This window comes from Rhipicephalus microplus, chromosome X, assembly GCF_043290135.1.
Source record: "Rhipicephalus microplus isolate Deutch F79 chromosome X, USDA_Rmic, whole genome shotgun sequence".
In the NCBI taxonomy this organism is placed as follows: domain Eukaryota; kingdom Metazoa; phylum Arthropoda; class Arachnida; order Ixodida; family Ixodidae; genus Rhipicephalus; species Rhipicephalus microplus.
In genome coordinates, this window is record NC_134710.1 from 432,960,131 (window position 1) to 432,980,559 (window position 20,429).

The window sequence follows — 20,429 nt, forward strand, 5'->3', positions numbered from 1 at the left end:
CTTGTGGACCATCGCGCATTTCACAAAGGGATTGTCGCGCGCGGAGCGAGGGACGTCAACGCACGCAGGATCGCTGGAAGCGCGAGACGATATTTGAATTACAGTTCCTTGAAGGGTGCTCCCGACAACATCGAACATACGAACCTCGTATAAGGTGTAAGTGACATGTATTTGTACATTGAAACCCTTGAGCCTACTAAGATAGGCTTCGTGTGTTGATGTTTTTGTGTTCAGGTATACTTCCATCTAAGATATCAGAGTACTGAGAATAATGCGAAGTTGAACTGCAGATTTCGCAGAACTTGGCACTTAGGAGTACTATAGGGGTACTAAACTCTCATAAACGATGAATATCAAACTCCGAAAACGCCCTCCAATTTTCAAGAAAAACAAGCTCCGAAAACAGAGCTTGAGCCGTAACCATGATACTGACCCTGAGACAAGACTCTCCGGTGGCGGCGATGGCTGCTGTTGGTCGTCGTCGCTTGCCACAGGTCGCGCGGCTGGCTCGGCGTGGAACAGGAACTCGCCAAAGACCCCCTCGTGCGAGCTGTCATCGGTGTCATTGGCCGTTCGGACGAGCTCAAGCTTGAAGTACACGATGACCGCATCCGCAGGGAGCAGCTGGCGTACGGAGTTCACCACTGGGCAAGCAGAGACATGCCTGCATTTTAACCATAGCTTAAAGGGACACTAAAAGCAACTCAACTCATAAGTCCACGTTGATTGTTGAAATACCGATTCAGAAACCTCGTAGTGTTACTTTTGTGCCATGAAAGTGCTTATTTTGAAATAAAACCTCGTTTTAGTGGTCCTCATCGGGTTAGCACACTTCAAATTACCCGCCTCAAGCAGAACGTGTCTCGTCAATGTTGCCTTGCACAACATTGCCCGGCAATACTGCGCGGCCGCTGACACTAGTAGCACTAGAACGAAAGCAGCGAGAGCCACAGCAGCAACACTGGCTATTGAGTGATTTCGTGCCATTATCCCCGAGATGGCAGACGTGTTTTGGTTGACCTTGATCTCACAGGATGACACAACCTGCTCAGGTTTACCAGGTGAAAATTGAAGTTATGAACCGCTCACACCATTTCTCCTAGCAACGCCTGGCGGCCCTTTTTTCCATGAATCAAACAGAAACGAACAAGCAGCATTTTATTACGACTCTTGATACACGGAAGGTTCTGTATTTAGTGAAGGTAGTTCGATTACTAGTGAATAATTGTAGGTGGTACCTTTGACGTAACCGGGGTCATTTTACAAAAGTCATATCGTAGCATATGCGTTTTAATGTATTCACCCTATTTTCCCGGTAAGTAAGGTACTGCTGTATAATATTGTCGTTTTAGACGTCGTAATACATTGAGATTTCACGCTGACATAAACTGTCACATGACTTTAGTGTCCCTTTAGTGTGTTTCCTACATCTTTTTGGTGTCGAACAACCAGGAAAATCTGCCAGCGCTTTTTCTACTTGTGGCTTCTTTTGGGAGAAGCCTCTCCATCGAGCCGTCATGGAACGGACCGAAAACAAGTGGGCCGCTCGCCGAGTACAACCCACGAAGGTCATGAACGGGGTAAGCGAGGTCCTTCAGTCCGGGCAGTTCGAACTTTCCACGCTTCGTGTATTGCAGGGTGCGTTAAAGGCGACGAATCTGGAGTTGAACGTGCTCAACGCCGATTGGGAAGCAGTCATGACCGACAAGCAAGTCATAGAAGATGATGATTGCATCATAGAATACGACGAAACTGCAGTCAGCGCGTTGACCTTGCTCGAGCAATAATACTGACATGGTAAAGACTTTTCCTCTTCGCTTCCGACAACAAATCCACTGACCGTAGCCGACGGGAATCGACCTGCTTCAACTTTAACGAATACGACACGTTCACAGCATGAATTTGGCGCCAGGTTGCGCTAGCTAGAACTGGTGCGTTTCGATGGAACAATCATCCAATGGCAACCGTTCTGGGATATGTTTCTTCATTCTGTCCACGAGAACCCGAGACTGTCTCACACAGACAGCTTCAGTTACCTGGTTTCTCTGCTAGAGGGAGCTGTTGATAAGGCCGTAGCCTTATCAGAATTAACTAGAATTAGAATTAACTAGAAGGAGGTTACCTGATTGGTGGCTAAAGTCAAGGCACGAGTGAAAATGAAACCCTTCACTGAAAAGTATCAGTCCTCAACCTCAATTTAAAGGAAAAAAATAAATCTTGTTTTTGGTTCACTAGGTATTACTGCTTGGTGGCGTTAGCTACCGCCCTATCTAAAGGGTGCAGCCATATCAATCTATCCACCCATCCAGCTGGAATCCAAGTGACGGAATCGAGTTACAACGACGCACTTGGAATATTAAAGCAGCGCTATGGCAACCGCAAGTTGCTCGAGCAGAAATCTTTTTGAAAACCTACGCATGCTTGGGCCGGTGATTTCATTGTACAACGTTGATGCCTTACGGAAGTTATTCGACGACATTCAACTTAACCGAAGAGGACTCGCCAACCTTGGAGTGAGCGCTTCATCTTACGCTGCAATGTTATGCGAACTCCTCAAAGTGATACCTCAGGATATGGCAGTAGAGTATTACAAGAGCAAAAGCATCGAGTCCAATACCTCATTGGTAGCCACACTTAGTGGTGCGGATTCAGCTGAACAGCATTTAGAGCACCTGCTGAAATTTTTTCAGGGAGAAGTTCAATGTAGAGAAACGTGCGCTCAGACCAGGGTAACAAGGCTCAACGAAGCACACCCAAAACTAAATTCGAACTCAAGTGTCACAACAGTTCCTGCGGCAAGGGGTCTTCAAAATAAGGCAGAAGCATTAACAGAACCATGGTTTTTTGTGCTGCCAAAGATCATGACACTGATCGATGCCCCAGTGACGTCAGCTTCGAAGACAAGAGTTGTATGCTCATGAAAGAAAGTCGCTGCTTTAAGTGTACTACCAGAGTCCTTCAGTCCTTCAATACATTTACTGGTCATGAAGCTTCGGCGAAATTTTAATATACAGACAAGAAGAACCACTAGGGCGCTCTCGTCCACAGCGGGGCATTGGAGCGGCCGTGGCGCTGCAATTGTATGGCACGTGCCGGAGCTGTGGAACGTCATTCAATGTAGCCGTGTAAGTTGAATAAATCGTCAGAGTGATGTTAGCTTCAAGTAAATTCAGGAAAGGTGCAATACAGTGAAATAAGGCGTCGAAGGAGGGTTTGAAGCAAGCAATTCGACGGAATACTGATTCCACTGTAAGATATGTTACTGCTATAAAAGCATGCTTACTTTTTTTATAAGCATCTAGTGAACATCTGTGTACAATTCAGAGTTCTTCAACAACTCAGGTGGTTTTTAACGCGTCACGGAAGTGCAGTGGTTGCAACTTTTGACAGCGCATATTGAACCTTCCAGACGATATACATACTCGGTGTTTTTATATACGAAGATAGTATCTCAAAATTGCCTTGCACCCGTTAAACTAACCGTCACTTTCAATGAAACAGTGCTTTCAGTTTAGCAAGTGATGAGGATCAAGCAATACTTTATATGAGGTTTGCTTAGTTTGGGTGTTTTGTTTTGCCATTTATCAGTATACGGTGCCGTATACTATAGCGCAGTCTAAGCTCAGTTAGCCATGCAATGCACTTCTTGGTCCTTCACTGTGCTGTGTAGCTTACTGATGCTGTGTTTTCCCTATCCTTCTTTAGTGCTTTTACTACAAAAACTAAAGCCTTACATGCCTCTTCAAACGTGATAATTGACCGACCACGTCCCGTGCCGAACGCAGTTGGTCAATTTGAGACATAAAAAGTTATTTTCTTGTGCTCATGACGCATTGATGTTGAAAATTACCGTTTCACGCTTTTACAGCTTGCGCAAGTACTGTACAGCATTATGGTGCAACCTCTTTTGCGCCGTCACCCTAGCAATTCTTTTATTGGTAGCGCTGAAGTCTCTGTTGCATGCACAGATGTGTGCTTTGATTTTTTCAAGCTGTGAGGAGCTGCATGTAGCTCCGCCTGTTCGGCATACCACCTCTTGTGTTCATCTCAGTGCCTGTATAAACAAAACGGTGAGCAATTCACTCATCGGGCTTCCGTATTACCTACTGACATGGAACAAGAAAGAGGCATGCTCACCTTCAATAAATGCGTCATTATTCAATGCAGCTATGTCAAGAGGGCTCATGCACAGTCTAATGTAGCCGCAACAGCACTCAGCTCGCTGAAGGCTTCTGTCGACGCTCGTAAGCCGGCGAGCTCTGCATCTTTTTGCACTATAGCGATATGCCGTGAGGCCGTGGAAAATTCTCGGTACAGCGTCGGCTAAAGTTTCGAAACGTCACGCGGTGACTTCACAACAACACCTCAGATTAGCAACTGGTCCATGCGAACGATGTCACTCTCATCGAAGTGCTTTTCCCACACGCGCACATTCGGGGAAACAAATGTGAAACCACCAGTTGTCAAGGCATTGCGCACTTACTCTTTTTCCGCCGAGCACTTTAGGTAGCGAAAACTCGGAGACTTTATCGTTATTTCTTTTGTAACCGGATCAACAACCAGGTATCCAGCAGGTATACGGTATCTTTCCGTTGTTTAGGAACAGGACACTATAGCAGAATAATAATCATGCGGGGAAAAACTACGCGATGGCACACCGGAATGTTATGCATTGACCCCACAGCGGCACCAGCAGCCAGCTTCTCTCCAGTCTGCCCGATGGATGGATGGATGGATGGATGGATGGATGGATGGATGGATGGATGGATGGATGGATGCATGGATGGATATGGCTGTACCCTTTAGATCGGGCGGTGGCTAGCGCCATCAAGCCGTAATACTTAATGAACCAAAAACTAGATTTTTTTAAAAGAGAGTTTGAGGATTCGTACTTTGCAGTGAAGGGTTTAATTTTCACTCGTGCCTTGACTTTAGCCACCAATCAGATAACCTCCTTCTAGTTAAGTCTACCCGCTTAAAGTCTATTTTGCCCTGCTTGTCCCTAAACCCCAGTGCTTTGAAAAACTCTGCGCCATCATCCTGAACTATAGGGTGACGCCCTTTACAGAACATTATCAAGTGTTCGGCAATTTTTTCTTCCTCTCCACACGCACTGCATACTGTGTCTACCCCTTCGTATTTGGCCCGATATGACCTGGTTTGCAATACTCCCGTCCTCGCCTCAAACAGTAGAGAACTACCCCGAGTATTACCATAGATCCTTTCCTTGGCAATTTCCTGCTTAAAAGTTTGATTGATCTCTAGTGCGGACTTCTTAATCATGCCAATTCTCCAAGTGTCATTCTCCGTTTCCCTCACTTTCTTCTTAACAGATAGTTCTTTTGGGTTTGGTCACCTGCTGTTTTCTAGTATTTACCAGTCAATTTCCTGGTTCGCTTCCTCCATTTTGTATAGACATTCTTCATGTACAAGTAGCTGAAAACCTTCCTAGCCCAACGCTCTTCCACCGTTTCTCTCCATCGCTTTTCCGCGTGGTGATGCAGCGCCGCCCCGCGGCCACCGCTCGCAGCGTACGAGGCTCTCCCATGGAGTTACGGCGAAGCTTCACGGCCAGTAAATGTATTGAAGGACTCAGGTATTACGAAGAAATATCTAGTTCGGGACTTCCGTCGCAGGATTCTTGTGTGATAATAAAAGGAAAAAGAAGAGAAAAGTGAGCCCCGTGACTGTCTGCATCTGGTGCGACACCTCAACAGTAGCTCACAAGGGATGGGGGTAAGGAGGGTTTAAAAAGAATGATATATATATATATATATATATATATATATATATATATATATATATATATATATATATATATATATATATGTGTGTGTGTGTGTGTGTGTGTGTGTGTGTGTGTGTGTGTGTGTGTGTGTAGAGAGAGAGAGAGAGAGAGAGGCGAAGGGAGACAGGCAGCGACGGAAATAGAGAGAAGATAAGAAAGATGAACACGGTCGCAGGAGTCCAAGGATGGGGCACCACTGGCGAGAGTTCTTGTCGGCAATAGGAGATGTCGTAGGTCTAATCCAGTCGGCCAAAGCTACGCTGTCATCGTCGTCGGGAACCGGCGTCAGGAGGTGGCATAAGACCAAACCAGTCGGCGAGAGCTGCACCGTCGTCGGAGAAGATCGCGAGGGCACAACCGGCCAGCACGGAATCCAGCGAGCGAGTCTCCCAGTCATAGGATTTATTGTGCAGCATGCAAGCATCGCCATGCTTCCACGATGTGCAACGCTGACAGTCTCAAGAGATTAGCTAACGCAGGACCGAGAAAGACCCCGATTGTCGCCTTGCATGTAGCAACAAACAGTACACAACATCGACTCACCACGGAGGTTCTCGTCCAGATGTTCGGTGCCTAGCTGACGACTCCTACTCATTAATGTTTCGTCCACGTTGTTTTAGATAACGGCCGCCAAAGAACAGTCTTGTGGGAAGATGTACACAATAAGCTTAATTTATCTCCCATCTGACATAAAGATCTAGTGGTTAGCACGTTTGGACGTGCTCGACCACATCATACTCACCGGGCCAAAGTAGTGAGCATAGCACTTCGCAGTCAGTACTAGAGCATCCAAATGCAGATAGAAGCGATCGTCGTGCCGTTCATTTGCGAATATATGATCGAAGTGCCCCAAGTGAACCACTTCTTTCGTTCCATCGTTGCGGAAGGCAAGCCACTAGAAGACTCACTGATGTCCCGTGGGTTCCCGGGGGAACTTGGAGTCAGCCTGGTGATTGGTTGCGACGAAATATGGAAACTTATTCCGAATCCGATCTCTTGTAGCAATCAACCCAAACTTCGAATGGACTCTTTGAGAACAATTGGCATTCTCAGAGAAAGTTCATCGGAAGACGGGCAGTCATATATATGTTTTGAGAATAGGCCCATACATTGAGGAAGCGCTTTCCTTCCCGTTAGAAAGATTCTGGGATATGGAAGCCCTAGGAATCATGAATACACCATCATCCAAGCAAGAAGAAGTTCTGACAAAGTTTAATAAAACCATCAAATTTCAAGGCGGCCGCTATGAAGTGTCACTACCATAGAAACTAGATAGACCGGATATAGGAGACAATCGCAAAGCCGCACTTTCGCGACTGTACTCCTTCATTTGAAGACCTTCCTGAAACAATGAAGCTTTGAAGGCTTATGACAAAGCGATGAGACAATATGAGAAGGATTGAAATGCAGAGATGGCTAAGGAAGTACAATGAAAACAATTAATACATGTCACATCGTGAAGTCATTCGCGAGACGTCCACTATTACACGACTGCACGTTGTTTCCGACGCATCATCACGAAACAGCGTCATGCAGTCTGAATGAAAAGCATGAAAAGAGACCTATCCTGAACTCTGACCGCGTCAAGATGCTAATCAAGTTTCGTTTGTATGCGCTTGGACGTACAACAGATGTTCAAAGGGCATTCCTGCAGATATCCACCAAGGGAGCAGACAGGAATGCGCTCCGCTTTTTATGGTTTGAGGAAGTACTGACCAAGAACCCGCTTCAGCGACTGGAGGAGATTAGGAGGACTCGTGTGCCTTTCGAGACAACGTTGACTTTGTTCCTACTATCGGCTACACTTTGGTACAACTTTAACTACATAGATTCCCATTACCAAGCAACAGCTGTTCGGCTCAAACTCAAAAAAGCTTCTGTGTGGATGATCTGGTAATTGGCACTTTAACACCCAAATAAAATTGCCACGTGCACGGCCAAACAACTGAGATTGTGAAATTAGCCGGAATGAACATGCAGAAGTGGTCGACTAACGAGGACCAGCTGCGACCGACACTGCAAGACAAAGAGGGAGCAACGGCACAGCATACACTAACAAAGGTGCTTTGCCTATACTGGAACGCGGAAAAACACACACTTCGTGTGAACGTTGGCCCACTTCTGGAGATTATCAAGAAAAAAAATCGACCAAACGGACAGTGCTCCAAGCGATATCGAAGATTTTCAACCCACTGTTATTTTTGTCTCCGTTCACCATCAGAGCCCGGATCTTGTTCCATGATGTTTGGAAGCAAGCAATAAATTGCGATGCGTCTTCATCAAAAGCTCTCGAAGATGAGTGAAAAAAGTTTACCGCAAAAGTTGAGGACTTAGGAGATTTCACTTTGGAGAGGAGTGCACTGAAAAAAAGTCCACATGGCCGAAGCTCACTTTCAGCTTCATGTATTCACTGACGGAAGTCCGCAGGCTTACGGGGTCGCTACATACTTAGGGGTTGAATGGATCGAGAGGCATCTATGTCCAACAGCAGCTCGCAAAAGCTCGGGTCGCTACCATCAAGAGGATGACGTTACCGCGTCTTGAACTCGTCGGGCTTGCTTGGGTGCGCGGACTGCAACCTTTCTACGCAAGACTTTACAGAAATGCGACGAATACTACTGAGGGACCCATTCGAACATCTGCCTGTGCTGGATACGGTCGTCACACACGAAGTGGAAACCCTTTGTTTACAACAGGGTGATGGAAACTCAAGAACGAACCGATTCGACTCGCTCGGGTCACTGCGCTGGGAAAGTCAACCTAGCTGATTTTATAACAAGAGGAGTGTCAGCCAGAGCCTTAGCACGAACTCACTATAGTGGCTTGACCCCGAATGGCTAGTTACGCCTCGGGAAACATGTCCGAAACAAGATCAGATCTTCGAGAACTCGGCTGACACGTTACTTGACGAAAGAAACCCAACAGATAATGTGGTTCTAGTTGCTCGGAACAGGACGCTGGACCCCCTATTTGAGGTCACTAAACACAGCTGTTGGAAGACTGTCCTTCGAATCATGGCTTTTGCGTGAAGAGTTTCAAATCAAATCAAACTTCATTTCAACATTTGTACAATGTTGAGGACCATGAATAAAAAGCCAACAAGGCTTGACGAGATTAATGGCTCCAATTTTCCAGGCAGAAACAAACAACAAATGATAGCAACGTTTCAACACTGAAACAGAACTTATAAATTATAGGCTTATGACACAACTCGTAATACACAATATACAAACATATGAACATTACTCGTCATTATAAGTACTGAAAAACTTCATACGAGTGAAAATGCAAAATTTTATGAAGAGAATACATAGAAAAAGCGGAAACAGATCTTTTATGCAAAATTATACACCTCATTCGGGGCACTACCACATAGGTATTTGCTGAGAGCATATGTTCACGCTTTGATACAATCACGTGGAATGTTATATGACGTTATTCATTATTAAGGGGTATGGGATTTTATAACATCTGATCGGTATAATTTGTTCTGGACCTAGGTAGTTCCCATGTATCGGAGTCCTTGTGTTGATTGCTTCATATTTTGGCATGAACTTGGAAATTCGTTTCTAGTGTCATTGTTTTTTCTGGTACTGTTCCTATATCTTCTTAATAATATATTTTCATAAATGTCAGGCATTGGTAGCAGATTCAAGTTTCCAAAAGAGGACTCATTGGCGTTAAAATGAAGCGTTTAAAATACAACGCACAGCTGTTTTATGCATTCTATGGAGGGTAATATTGTTAGTAAGTGTTGTAGTGCCATAGATGAGATGACAGTAGTTTATGTATGATAGAAATAGCAATTTGTACATATAAGTGTAACACTTGATGGCAGAAAAAATGGCAATTTGCGCAGTATTCCAGCCACCTGGGAGAGTTCACCCACTACCATTCGCTCGTGATCATTCCATTATAGATGCTGCTCAAATATGACACCAAGGCATTTAAAAAAGGGTACGATTGGCAGAACAGAGTTGTTGAGATGTAAACTCGTTGAAGTGTCAATGTTTAAATTTTTTGGTCTAAAAAGTACGGTTTCGTTTTATTAACGTTGATTTTCAATGAGTTTGCAGTGATCCAAGATGACAGTTTTGATAGTACTACGTTGGCTTTATTCATGACATGATCAGCATCTTTCGCAGTTACACGAATTGTGGTGCATATAAAATAAAGTTTACGTCATAATGAATGTTCACTAAATCATTATTATAAATGCAAAAAGCAATGGGCCCAAGATGCTTTCCTGTGGTACTCCTGCAACAAGTAGTTTCAAATTGGACGTCTAAATATTTTTTACCACTTTTTGCATGCGGTGCTGACGGAAAGATTTTATTAATTTCAGAGAATCTCCCTAAAAGCCCCAGTATAATTTTTCTATAAGTGTGGTATAGTTTATACATTTAAATGCCTTTGAATAGTCTACAAAAATTCTCAATGTACATAGCTGATGTTTGAAAGATTCTAATATTATTTCCTTTTGTGTTAGAAGCCCTGTTTCAGTAGATTGACCTTTGGTGAAACCAAATTGCATATTGGTCATTAATGTATGCTTAGCTATAAAGGAAGAAATACGGCTATGAATTAACCTTTCATGGGGTTCTTAAAAAAATGGCAAGACTGACATTGGTCTATAATTAGTTAACGAGTTTTTATCTCCACCTTTGTGGAACACTACAACTTTATCAATCTGGAGGCTTTTTGGAAAAGGACCACAGGATAAAACCAGATTGTAGATGTGATTCAACCTCACAACTGCCGAGCAGGTACTATTACGAGAAGAGAATTAAGGTCCTCTCTCGACTAAAAAATTACCCGAAACTGATGAAATGGGGATCATGATTTTGCAAGCACAAATCTTTGAAGATGAGATTGTACCCTAACCACGAACAAAACTCTCCACAAGTCATCAGCCATACGAAGACTTCACCCTTTCGGGAATTACAAAGACATCATCAGGATCAAGACTCGCCTAGACAACGCAGATGTGTCGGAAAATGTGAAATGCCCCATAATATTACCCGCAGATAATTATTGTTTCACGCACCTCATCGACAGCGAACATCGACGTCTTCTGCACAGTGATGGCGGTGTCACACTCACAGAGTTGCGCGATGAGTTTTGGATCATGCGTGGCTGTCAGTTTGTTGAAAGAGTGCTTGGCCAGTGCTGTGTTTGTGCGACGTTTCGTTTAAAAGCCGCTTCAGCGAATGATTCGAACGATTAAAAACTGCCTCAGGAAAACTCTAGAAAAAGGATGCTTCAGCTTTGAGCAGCTTGACACTTTACCCAAAGAAGTCGAGGCAGTGATAAATTCTAGGCCACTGTTATACAATTTTCATGACGCTGCAGAAGCAGAAGTACTGACACCTTCACACTTTTCGTCGGGTGAACGCCTCACGGCCATTCAACAAGCACAAGTTAGCGAAAACTAGAGATTCCACGCAGAGACACTGCGCACCTGGAGACGTAGACAACAAAAGCCAAATGACTTTTGGCAGCGCTAGCAGAAGGAATACATACCGGCACTAAGAAGCCTGCACAGCATGTCCCAGAAGTAAGGAAACACTTTAGAGTGTGGTAATGTTGTCGTTATTGGAAATAACAAAGTGCCTGTTACGTTTTGGAAATAAGCTAGGGTTGTTGAAATCTTGAAGGGTAATGATGGACACGTCAGAGCATGCAAAGTCAAACCAGCAGACGGTACAGAACGCACGAGACCGGTTAAACTTTTTTGTCCTCTGGAACTGAGTAAGTGATATTGATGGCGGCGGAGGATGTTGGAAATTGTGCTAGTACGGCTCAAGGAAGACGAGGACGAAGAGGTCAAGTCAATGTGCAGTCGAATGTGGACGGTTTGCGTGTGACCGATTTGTTCGCTGTGTTAGGACGGCTTAGCGCTCTACGCCAATAAACCCGGCAGATGCGACTTTTTCCTGCAGCGGGCTCGGCAACTTGCAACACGCGGTCCGCGTGGCATTTCCATGAGGCTCCCGTTACAATATGACCCCCCCTCTTCCTCTTTCTTTCAATGGACGACATAGTAGTTTTGACATAAAATGGGTTTTCCGCTTGCACCCATGTGTGTGAATTGCTACCTTATGACATGCATGCAGAAAGAAATTTTATTCCGATTTTGTACATTCTTTTCAATTAGTCGTCGAAATTTTTTGCCTGCAAAGCCACTCCCCCTCGTCTGGTTTGTCATCTGGGTCCCACAAGGCCAGCCTAATACAAACTTGGCTCGTCGTCTCAAAAGTTTGTCGACCCCAGGCTTAGAGCGTTCGGTAGCAGGTAAAAACAAACATCCTAGATATTATAGCGACAGACCTTCGTCCACCACATTCGTGGGACCATAATGCCTGCATGCACGAAAGTATGTGCTCCCTTAAAGGGCATATAGACCTTTTAAAAGAGGGCTTTCATGGTACCGCGATTTTGTTCTGTTTGTTTATACAAAATGTCTGAAAAAGATTTCGTGCTTGCACTGCTATTTTTGTTTGTCAGATAACAATAGAAAATAGCCTTTTGAATGACCAGATCGTCAAGTGGTGTGCTTACCAATAGATTACAAGAAAAGAAAGTAACAGCTGATTTTATTTAGGGGGAAGGTTTAGGAGATGTTTTGGAGGTGATGAAGGAAGTTTATGGTAAGACGTCGTCAACGTATACACTTTTGCGGGCCGCCGGTTACTGCAAAAAACAGCCAATCCTTCATGATTATCACGTAAAAAATATATCATCGCTGGTCTTTGTTGCATAAACGTATGTATACAGTGTGTGTACAGTTTTGTATACGGTGTAAATTTGAAAGCGTGGCGGCAAATCTAGTTAAAAATAACATTACATGGCCTATGTATTTTTCACTGCTTGCCGTTGGTATGACATTTTGCGAGTCAATGAAACTATCGAGGAGAAACGCGAAAAAAAAAAACTGTACAAGGTGTTTCAAGAAATGATTCCACATTAAAGTGGTGAAAATAGTGTCGTCATGGAGCACGTTTTCAAAGTCAATGGTAGAGGCACTGTTCGCTGCGTTGGTTTCGGTTTCGCTTTCTAAATTACCCAGATTTCACGGGGCAGTGAATAACAGTGGCCACCTTTGGAAAAATTTAAAGTGGCTGTGGACTATTTGCAGTAAAGTCGTGAATTTGGCCCTTTTAATAGACTGCCCATTTCCATAGCTCGCAAAAGAATAGTGGTAATTTTTATAATTATACTGTAAATAAAGTTTGCACGCATATGAGGATGCCAAAGGACGCCGCAGGTAGCACGTAAGTTTTTCTTTCTGTAATTTTTCATTGCTAGTGGTAACATTTCTTAAAACTCTCTGTATATATTATAGATCACCTCAAGTATAGGCGGTTCGTATTGTTCGTCAAGAGTGACATTAGAAAATGCTTTTAACAAGGAATCAAGTATACGAAGTCACGGGGCATTTTCTATTCGTTTCATTAGGCAGCGCTATGGTCTCTTAACTTTCTGTAGGTTTCACTTACATTTTTTTTCACACGATGCCATACAAAACTGGCTGCGGTATATTGATATAAACTACAAAAATAGTATGAAACAAATGTCATCGAAATTAAGCAGAAAGAAAACTGAAAAAAGTGGGAGAAATATGTGCCACCGACTCATGAGAGTGTTTTATAAGTGGGAAAACACTGGCCCACTGTCTCATGAGGGCACCATCTCGCGATGTCATCAACAAATATTTGGGATTAAACGGCCGAAGCAAGTGGCACCGCTGACTGTCACTTCTAAAGATGTGAAGAGCAAAGCTGCGCGGACCTCATTTCTACCAATAGAACACCCACTGCACCCACGTCCCTTGCGAGCCTTCATAACGCTATAGTCTGTTTCTGTAGAACTTACTTCGCCGCATGCTTGAACCGGTTTTTTTCCTCTATTTATTTGTCCTTGCATTGGTTATCAAAATTGTCGTGTGCGGCTGTAGTCCCAAAGTATGCGCCTACTTTTCGAGAATTATATGATTTAAAATTTGTTTTCGCGCACTAATATGCAAAATTACGCCGAAAGATGAATTTGACAGTTTCGCAGAAAGTTGCTCCGATAAACTTATCAGTCAAGGTATTGCGCAAAAAAAAAAAAATACGAGACCACTGGAACCTAAAATGACTTCTCTGAAAGACCAGAAAACTGAAAACTATTTGGAATTATGAGTGGTGGGTTCTTTCTTTCAGAAAAGGAAAATATTTAAAAGCTATGAGAGAAAATTGATCGAATATAAACACCGTTGTAACACTACTTCCGCCTTTTGAAAGTGCGGTAACAAAATAATCAAGCTATTAAAAAGACAGGTGAAACATTGGTGACACAGCGTTGCCTAAACCACAATATACCTACAACTGACGATGTGGGTGAAAATGGTTCCTGCAGAAGGAAAAGTGGTGCATTAGTGTTCCGCTGTCGCAAAAAAGGTCAAGGTGGATCGTTCGATCCTTGCCTATACAGCTACGTGTCCATTATTTTCTTCCGATGCATTCGCACGGTGTAGCTCAAGAGCCGAAACTCGGGTAAGTGCTTTCGAGGTGCATTGTGCCAGAGAAGGAAAATCCTCAGAGATACTCAGCTTTTATCCAGGCCAGTAGTTCACAAACTAGAATCCCCAGATGCTACGGTGTCCGCGAAATTAGGGAAAACCATTTTTGGGGTACCCTAATAACAACCATGAAAAACAGACAGAGAAAAAAAAAGAGATAGAGAAAAAGCATGCTTTTGGAGGCACACTATGATCCGTGACGGCAGCTCCTTTTGATTTTTGGTATTTTTGATGCATGACATATACGTATTGCAGTAGAACTGACTTGTGTTTACCCATCTCCATGAGATGACCGAAGCTCTTATTACGGTTTTCTTCGGCACATACCCGCTAGCATGCTTTTTCCGGGCTTGTATATTTGAAGAGCAAGCCAAGCTACATACTGGTTTAAGGTAGCTGCAGAATGCAGAACTTGTTAGCATGTTGTTGATATCAAAATTGGCGTCGCACTTGCCATTTCTTGCCAGGGAGAAAAAACCGCCAGCTCTGGCGGAACACACACCAGAGTCACAGAGAAAGCTAGAAGAGTGATGTTTCGGAGCTTTTTTAAACACTCTTTGGGTATCTGCTAGTAGCACACTTGCAGGGTACCCACTTCACCATTAACCATCGTGACTTTTTGTAGTATTAAGGAATTCACTATGCCATCTTTCGTCCCTCTGCGTAGTACCCGCTACAGACTTGCTAAACATTTTGTGCAATTTCTTGATGCTGTAGCTGATGAGGATGAAGAATTACGCTTCAAGCTTTGTAGTAGGTTGGACCATTCGACGAACCACCCGTTAAGCAACTCGCATTGTTTGATGCTTTGTGTCTGCGCTGTTTTAAAACGCTCTATTACTCATATTACCATGATTCCTTTAACGGCATTCAGCCTGCCTAAGGCCAGTTTGCAATGGAGTCTTCAGCAATGGTGTGGCTGTGTGGTCGAAAACTGTGCTGACACAAGTGGGTTTCCATCGCATTGTGTCCTTGGTGTTTTTTATTACATAGTTCTTTTTCTATTTCGTGCGACAGTGGTTGTACGGACACCGTTGGCGGTGGTGGCGGACGCCTACGGCACACGCGACCTTTGTGATCTCATAACAGCTTTCACTGTGAGTAAAGGCACCTATTTCACGCTGCATGTATAGTGCATGAACTCCGGCTCCCTTTCTCTCTCTGCAAGGGGTTCGTCATGCCTTCCACCACTCCACGAGGGGTCTGTCATCACTTACACTAGTGCACGAGGAGTTCCCGGAACATTCATGGCTGAGAACCACTCGACCGGAAGTTTCTGTAAGTTTTATGTCAATGCGGTACCAGTTATTTGAAGTCATTATCGTGCGACTGACGTAACGGCAGTCAAGTTTCAGAGTCACATAAATATACAAGCGGCGCTTGGTCTGTGGTTTCTTTTAGGGGCGAAGCTCCTTATAGCGGCACCCGTTCGTCCCGCGTCCCGTCGTAGTATGTAACCAGTTTTACGCTTTGACCTGCAAGGTGGTGCCGGTGGGAAATTTCTCCTGTGCGTTGTTGAACAATAAAAAAAATTCGCAGCGTGCGCGTCAACTAAAAGCCGAATTCTTCTGTTTCTCATTCCCCATTAGCAGCCATTGGCATGTTCCAGTAGGAAACGTTAGTAGAAGTAGAAGTGTAAGTGTTACCTAAAAGCCGACTTCTGCTGTCTCCCATTCCCAGTAGCAGCCATTGTTTACCTCCGTGATTAATGTTCAAAACGCCGTTGATTGATGATAAAAACCAACTAAATACGCCAGATGTTTTCTAAAAGCAAAACGAAAAGACGCCAGATTTTTCTAAAGCAAAACGAAAAGACGCCAGCTGCTTAACGAAAGACGCCAGGTGTTTTTGCGCCTCGGTCATCTGCACTTAGTAACCATCAACTCGGCCAAAACCAGTCCTTTTAGACCGACGGACGCTTCGCCCCACTCATCAGCATTCACTCTGTGAATATGCCATGATTTTTTTCTTCTTTGTTTCAAGAGCTCTAAGCGACAATCTTTGCCATCTTTCAGATCACTCTGTCCAGCACTGGTTTGCGTTGTTTGAAAGCCTTGATCAAAATAAAAACGTATATAGAAGGCATGGAAGGGGTTAAACTAAGGATTCTATGTGATATAATGAAAATCAGGTGCGTCATTAGTTAAAACTGAAGTCATAAAATAGCAGAACTTCGTGTAACTTGCAATCACATCTCAGAAATTCATCGGACTGATTCACGACGCCCAAAAACGGCGAATATCTGGCACGTTGAAGTCACATTCTTTCATAACTTAACCGGTGCGAATACCACTCAGAGAGGCCTAAGTATTGCGTTAGGGTTTCTTTAGGTTTTTTTTCTTCCATATGTTTCTTTTGCTGCTGTAAAATGAATAAATGGTATTGCCTATTTATATTTCTAAGAATGAGATTTGCGTTATTTTCATGTGGAAGCTCCCAGTGGCAGTTGATAGACAGCGCCGACTTACCACGCGGGTCCTCGCTCAGGTCGGCGTGGTAAGAAAGAAACACCAGTGATGGCCGCATACCGGCCAGGCGTGCGATGTTCCGGTAGCGAGCGAACTTTGAGCACAGGATTTCGACGCACGCGTGAAGCCTGTTCGGTACCGGCTCCTCGATCAGATGCTCCGTGTCCTGTACGCACCACCACACACACAGCCCTCTTGCTTGTCGCAGAAAACAATATAGGAGCGGGCAATTGGCAACAATAAAGGCTAGTTAACACAAGCGACTCGGTGTGTGGCTGAATCAGTCGCGAATGGACGCAATTCGGCGGCTTTGGATGAATCACTCGCTGCCTGATTTTGGAGTCACTCGACAGCAGTCGCCAAAATTAAGGCGGATTCACACTGATGGTTCCGAGCCTGAAGGGACAACGCGTAGCGGGACCACTTTCCTTCTTAATCTTTACCTTTAGGTGCAAAACATCTTATGTGCTCGGGCTCTCGGCATCTGCTGTCGTCATAACCCGTCATAGTAAAGCGAGTGCCAAATGAAACGACGTGTTCGCTCAGGAAAAGTTCTCTTTCGGCGATGGACGCTGCCTGCAACGCTATCTACAGCAACTGCTATTAACGTGTTACTAAAGAAAGCACCGCTGCTTCACAGCTCAGCACGTTTTAAGTTAGTGAAGCTGTTTTACGAACACTGTCCAACTGAGATGTTACAGCAAGCGTCGAGAAAAAAAAAAAAGGTCAGATCGTGAGTAAAATAGAAAAATACACAAACGTCGCGACTCGCGGACTCCGCCCAGCCCAAAGCTCGCCATCTTCTATGATCATGTAACAAGTGGTACAGCAGCTGAAAAGCTGCATATATATATATATATATATATATATATATATATATATATATATATATATATATATATATATATATATATATATATATATATATATATATATATATATATATATATATATATATATATATATATGCTGGCAGCAGTACGTAAGAAACTCTGCAGCACTTTTTTAACTGGTCATCAAATGACGTCTCCAAAGCAGTTGATTGCCTCCTGTATAAAGCGCCGCACAAAGTTTTAGAATCCACCACACACGAGTGGAGTTACAGGGATTTGTATATGGATATGTTTTAAACGCCTTTTTTTGTCTCCTACCACAGAGCGTGGGGTACGCTACGCAGGGAAGCCACGAGTGAAGCCAAAAGGCTAATGCGCGGCTTACTTTCGACGTGATCGCTAGTACAGTGCGCAATTTTATACCTAGTGTGAATAATGAGTACACTTTGTGCTACTAATGAGTACAGTATTGAGTATTTTATACTTTGTGCGACTAGTCAGTACTGTGCAAGCATGGCGATGCATCCCGTGGTGGCCGTTGTTATGTTGTAGCTCACGATGCTGAAATCTGCCAATATCTCCACCTATGTCGAAAAGCTCTGTTTTCTTCCGCGACTGTGGAACATTAGTTTAGTTTTATGCATGATAACTTTCAGACCTACTCTTCTGCTTTCCTTGCCCAGTTCAGTAATCATGAGCTGTTTTTGTCCCCTGAGTTACTGATAAAGAAAATGTTATCAGCAAACTGCAGGTTACTAAGATATCTATTGATTCATGTGCCTCATTCTTCCCTAATTATTCTCAATCTAGGGCCTTGTTTTAAAACCTCCTGTAAACATGCGTTGAATTGCATTGCAAAAATCGTGTCTCCTTGCCGTACAAAACACCAAGAAAGAAGAGTGTACACCCTTCTTTCTTGGTGTTTTGTCGCTTTCTTTATGGAGAACTGTGGCTGTGGACACGGTAGATTTGTTCTAGTATGTTTATGCAAATTCGTCGATGCCCTTAGTCCGTGCTGCCTGCATTACTGCTCATATCTCGAGTTAGTCAAATGCCTTCTCGTAATCTATGAATGCTATGTATAAGGGTTGGTTGTATTTTGCGCATTTCTCTATTACCTGATTGATAGTATAAATAAGGTCTATTGTGGAGTAGCCTGTGCGAAATCCTGCTAGGATTTTGAGTAGATTGAACCCTAATGTAGCCTTGATTCTATTAGCTAATATTTTTGTGAATAGTTTGTGGATAACGGACAGGGAGGCGATCGGCCTGTAGTGTTTCAAGCCCTTCATGTGCCCTTTCTTTTCGATTAAGATGATATTAAAATTATTCCAAGAGTTTGGTACCCCCCCCGGGAAGAAACAGTTCTTATATATGCTGGCCAGTTTTTCTAATACAATTTCTTCGCTATCTTTCTGTAAGTTCGTTGTTAACTGATGCTCACAAGCGGCTTTTGCTCAAACAGTAGTGCGAAGTTATGCCCACTGATTCGGCAAATTTTTCTGCCCACTGCGTTGATATCAACACAGCGATTCTTCACGAAAACAGGCGCTACATTATTTAGTGTTAATACATGCAATTTTGAAGGCTTACAAGAATTCAGGAAGAACTTAAAAACAGAAAAAGGGATGAGACTGACGCTTCATTTTCGTAAGCGCAAAAATATTCGCAAAGCTGCTATCTTACACTCGGTAGAGGGGGGCGTTTTTCTGGACCCCATACCAGCTACAGGAGATCAAGATCATGACTACTAGACAGATATTATTTGAAAAATAGGTATACCCTCGCAAATAATAACTTTATACGTGAATTACTGAAGCGTTACTTTATCGAGCTGTGTACACTTCCTGGTTCAAGCATACAGTGGCCGGATTATTTTTTTTTTCGCTGGCTGACACTGGCTGACCTGTGGTTGCTTGAGTGAAGGAAGCGTTAACAGCCAGGCAGGTAGGTGTCTGAGCAGACAATGACTCACCGGAGAACAACAGACGGACACCGATATGAGCCTCTTCCTCAGCCGAGACAGGGCAGCCGCCTGCCACAGCCGGTTGACCTCCGCACACGAGAAGAGGTCCTCGGTGCTCAGGCAATCGAACACGCTTTCCACCACGAAATCATTGCCGAAGATGTCGCCCACGTCAACCGTGGACGCCGACCGCTCATCTGTAACGAACATTGTTGCGGTGTCTGTGCTTACCGTGCGGTCAAAACGCCACCGTCCATGGGGCCCGATGGTGCGCACGCGATTTTGCTACCTTCGTCCTCTTCGCGACGAAAACACGCGTGGAAACTGGGAGAAAGCGTCCCATCCCGTGAACAAAAAAAAAAAACAAAAAACACGACACATGTAGTTTCTGATATTGCTGAAAAATTTCCTTTTTTTTATATTGCGATAATTGAAAATTGTAGATATCATAACCCCAGTGCTACCGTCTAAGAACGTATCTATAGCCTGCTTTCTCCAATGTATATTATAGGTTTTATGGATTGTGCAAAAATCATTTGAGAATGCCATCTTATATAGAAGGTCACGGCGGCTGAAGGCAAAGAAGGCAGTGTTTAAACTCCTGAAGATTATGACTATGATAAAGCGGATGCTTGGGTTAGTTCGTGATTTGAAATCAACATGTTTGCACAGAGCAAGAAGGCAAGCCAGTGAGGAAGTAGGAAGAAAAAAAAAAAAACTCCAGGCCTTCGCGGAACGGGCAGCACAGACACAGTGAAATCTAGAAAAACGGCCTTTAAACACACTCGTTGGGTAACTACTGCAATACTAC

General features: G+C 43.8%; 1 protein-coding gene across 1 annotated transcript in view; it reads right to left on the minus strand.

The window, feature by feature from the left end:
* LOC119161822 (uncharacterized) overlaps positions 1-19,925 on the minus strand; it is a 29,420-nt gene extending 9,495 nt beyond the window's left edge. The window contains exons 1-3 of the mRNA XM_037414334.2: positions 19,628-19,925; positions 16,820-16,985; positions 434-644 (exon numbers count right to left, since the gene is read on the minus strand). Of these exons, the coding sequence (XP_037270231.2) occupies positions 434-644; positions 16,820-16,985; positions 19,628-19,828 (578 nt within the window). The 5' untranslated portion in view covers positions 19,829-19,925. The remainder of the gene's footprint in view (positions 1-433; positions 645-16,819; positions 16,986-19,627) is intronic.
* Between the last annotated feature and the right edge of the window lie 504 nt (positions 19,926-20,429).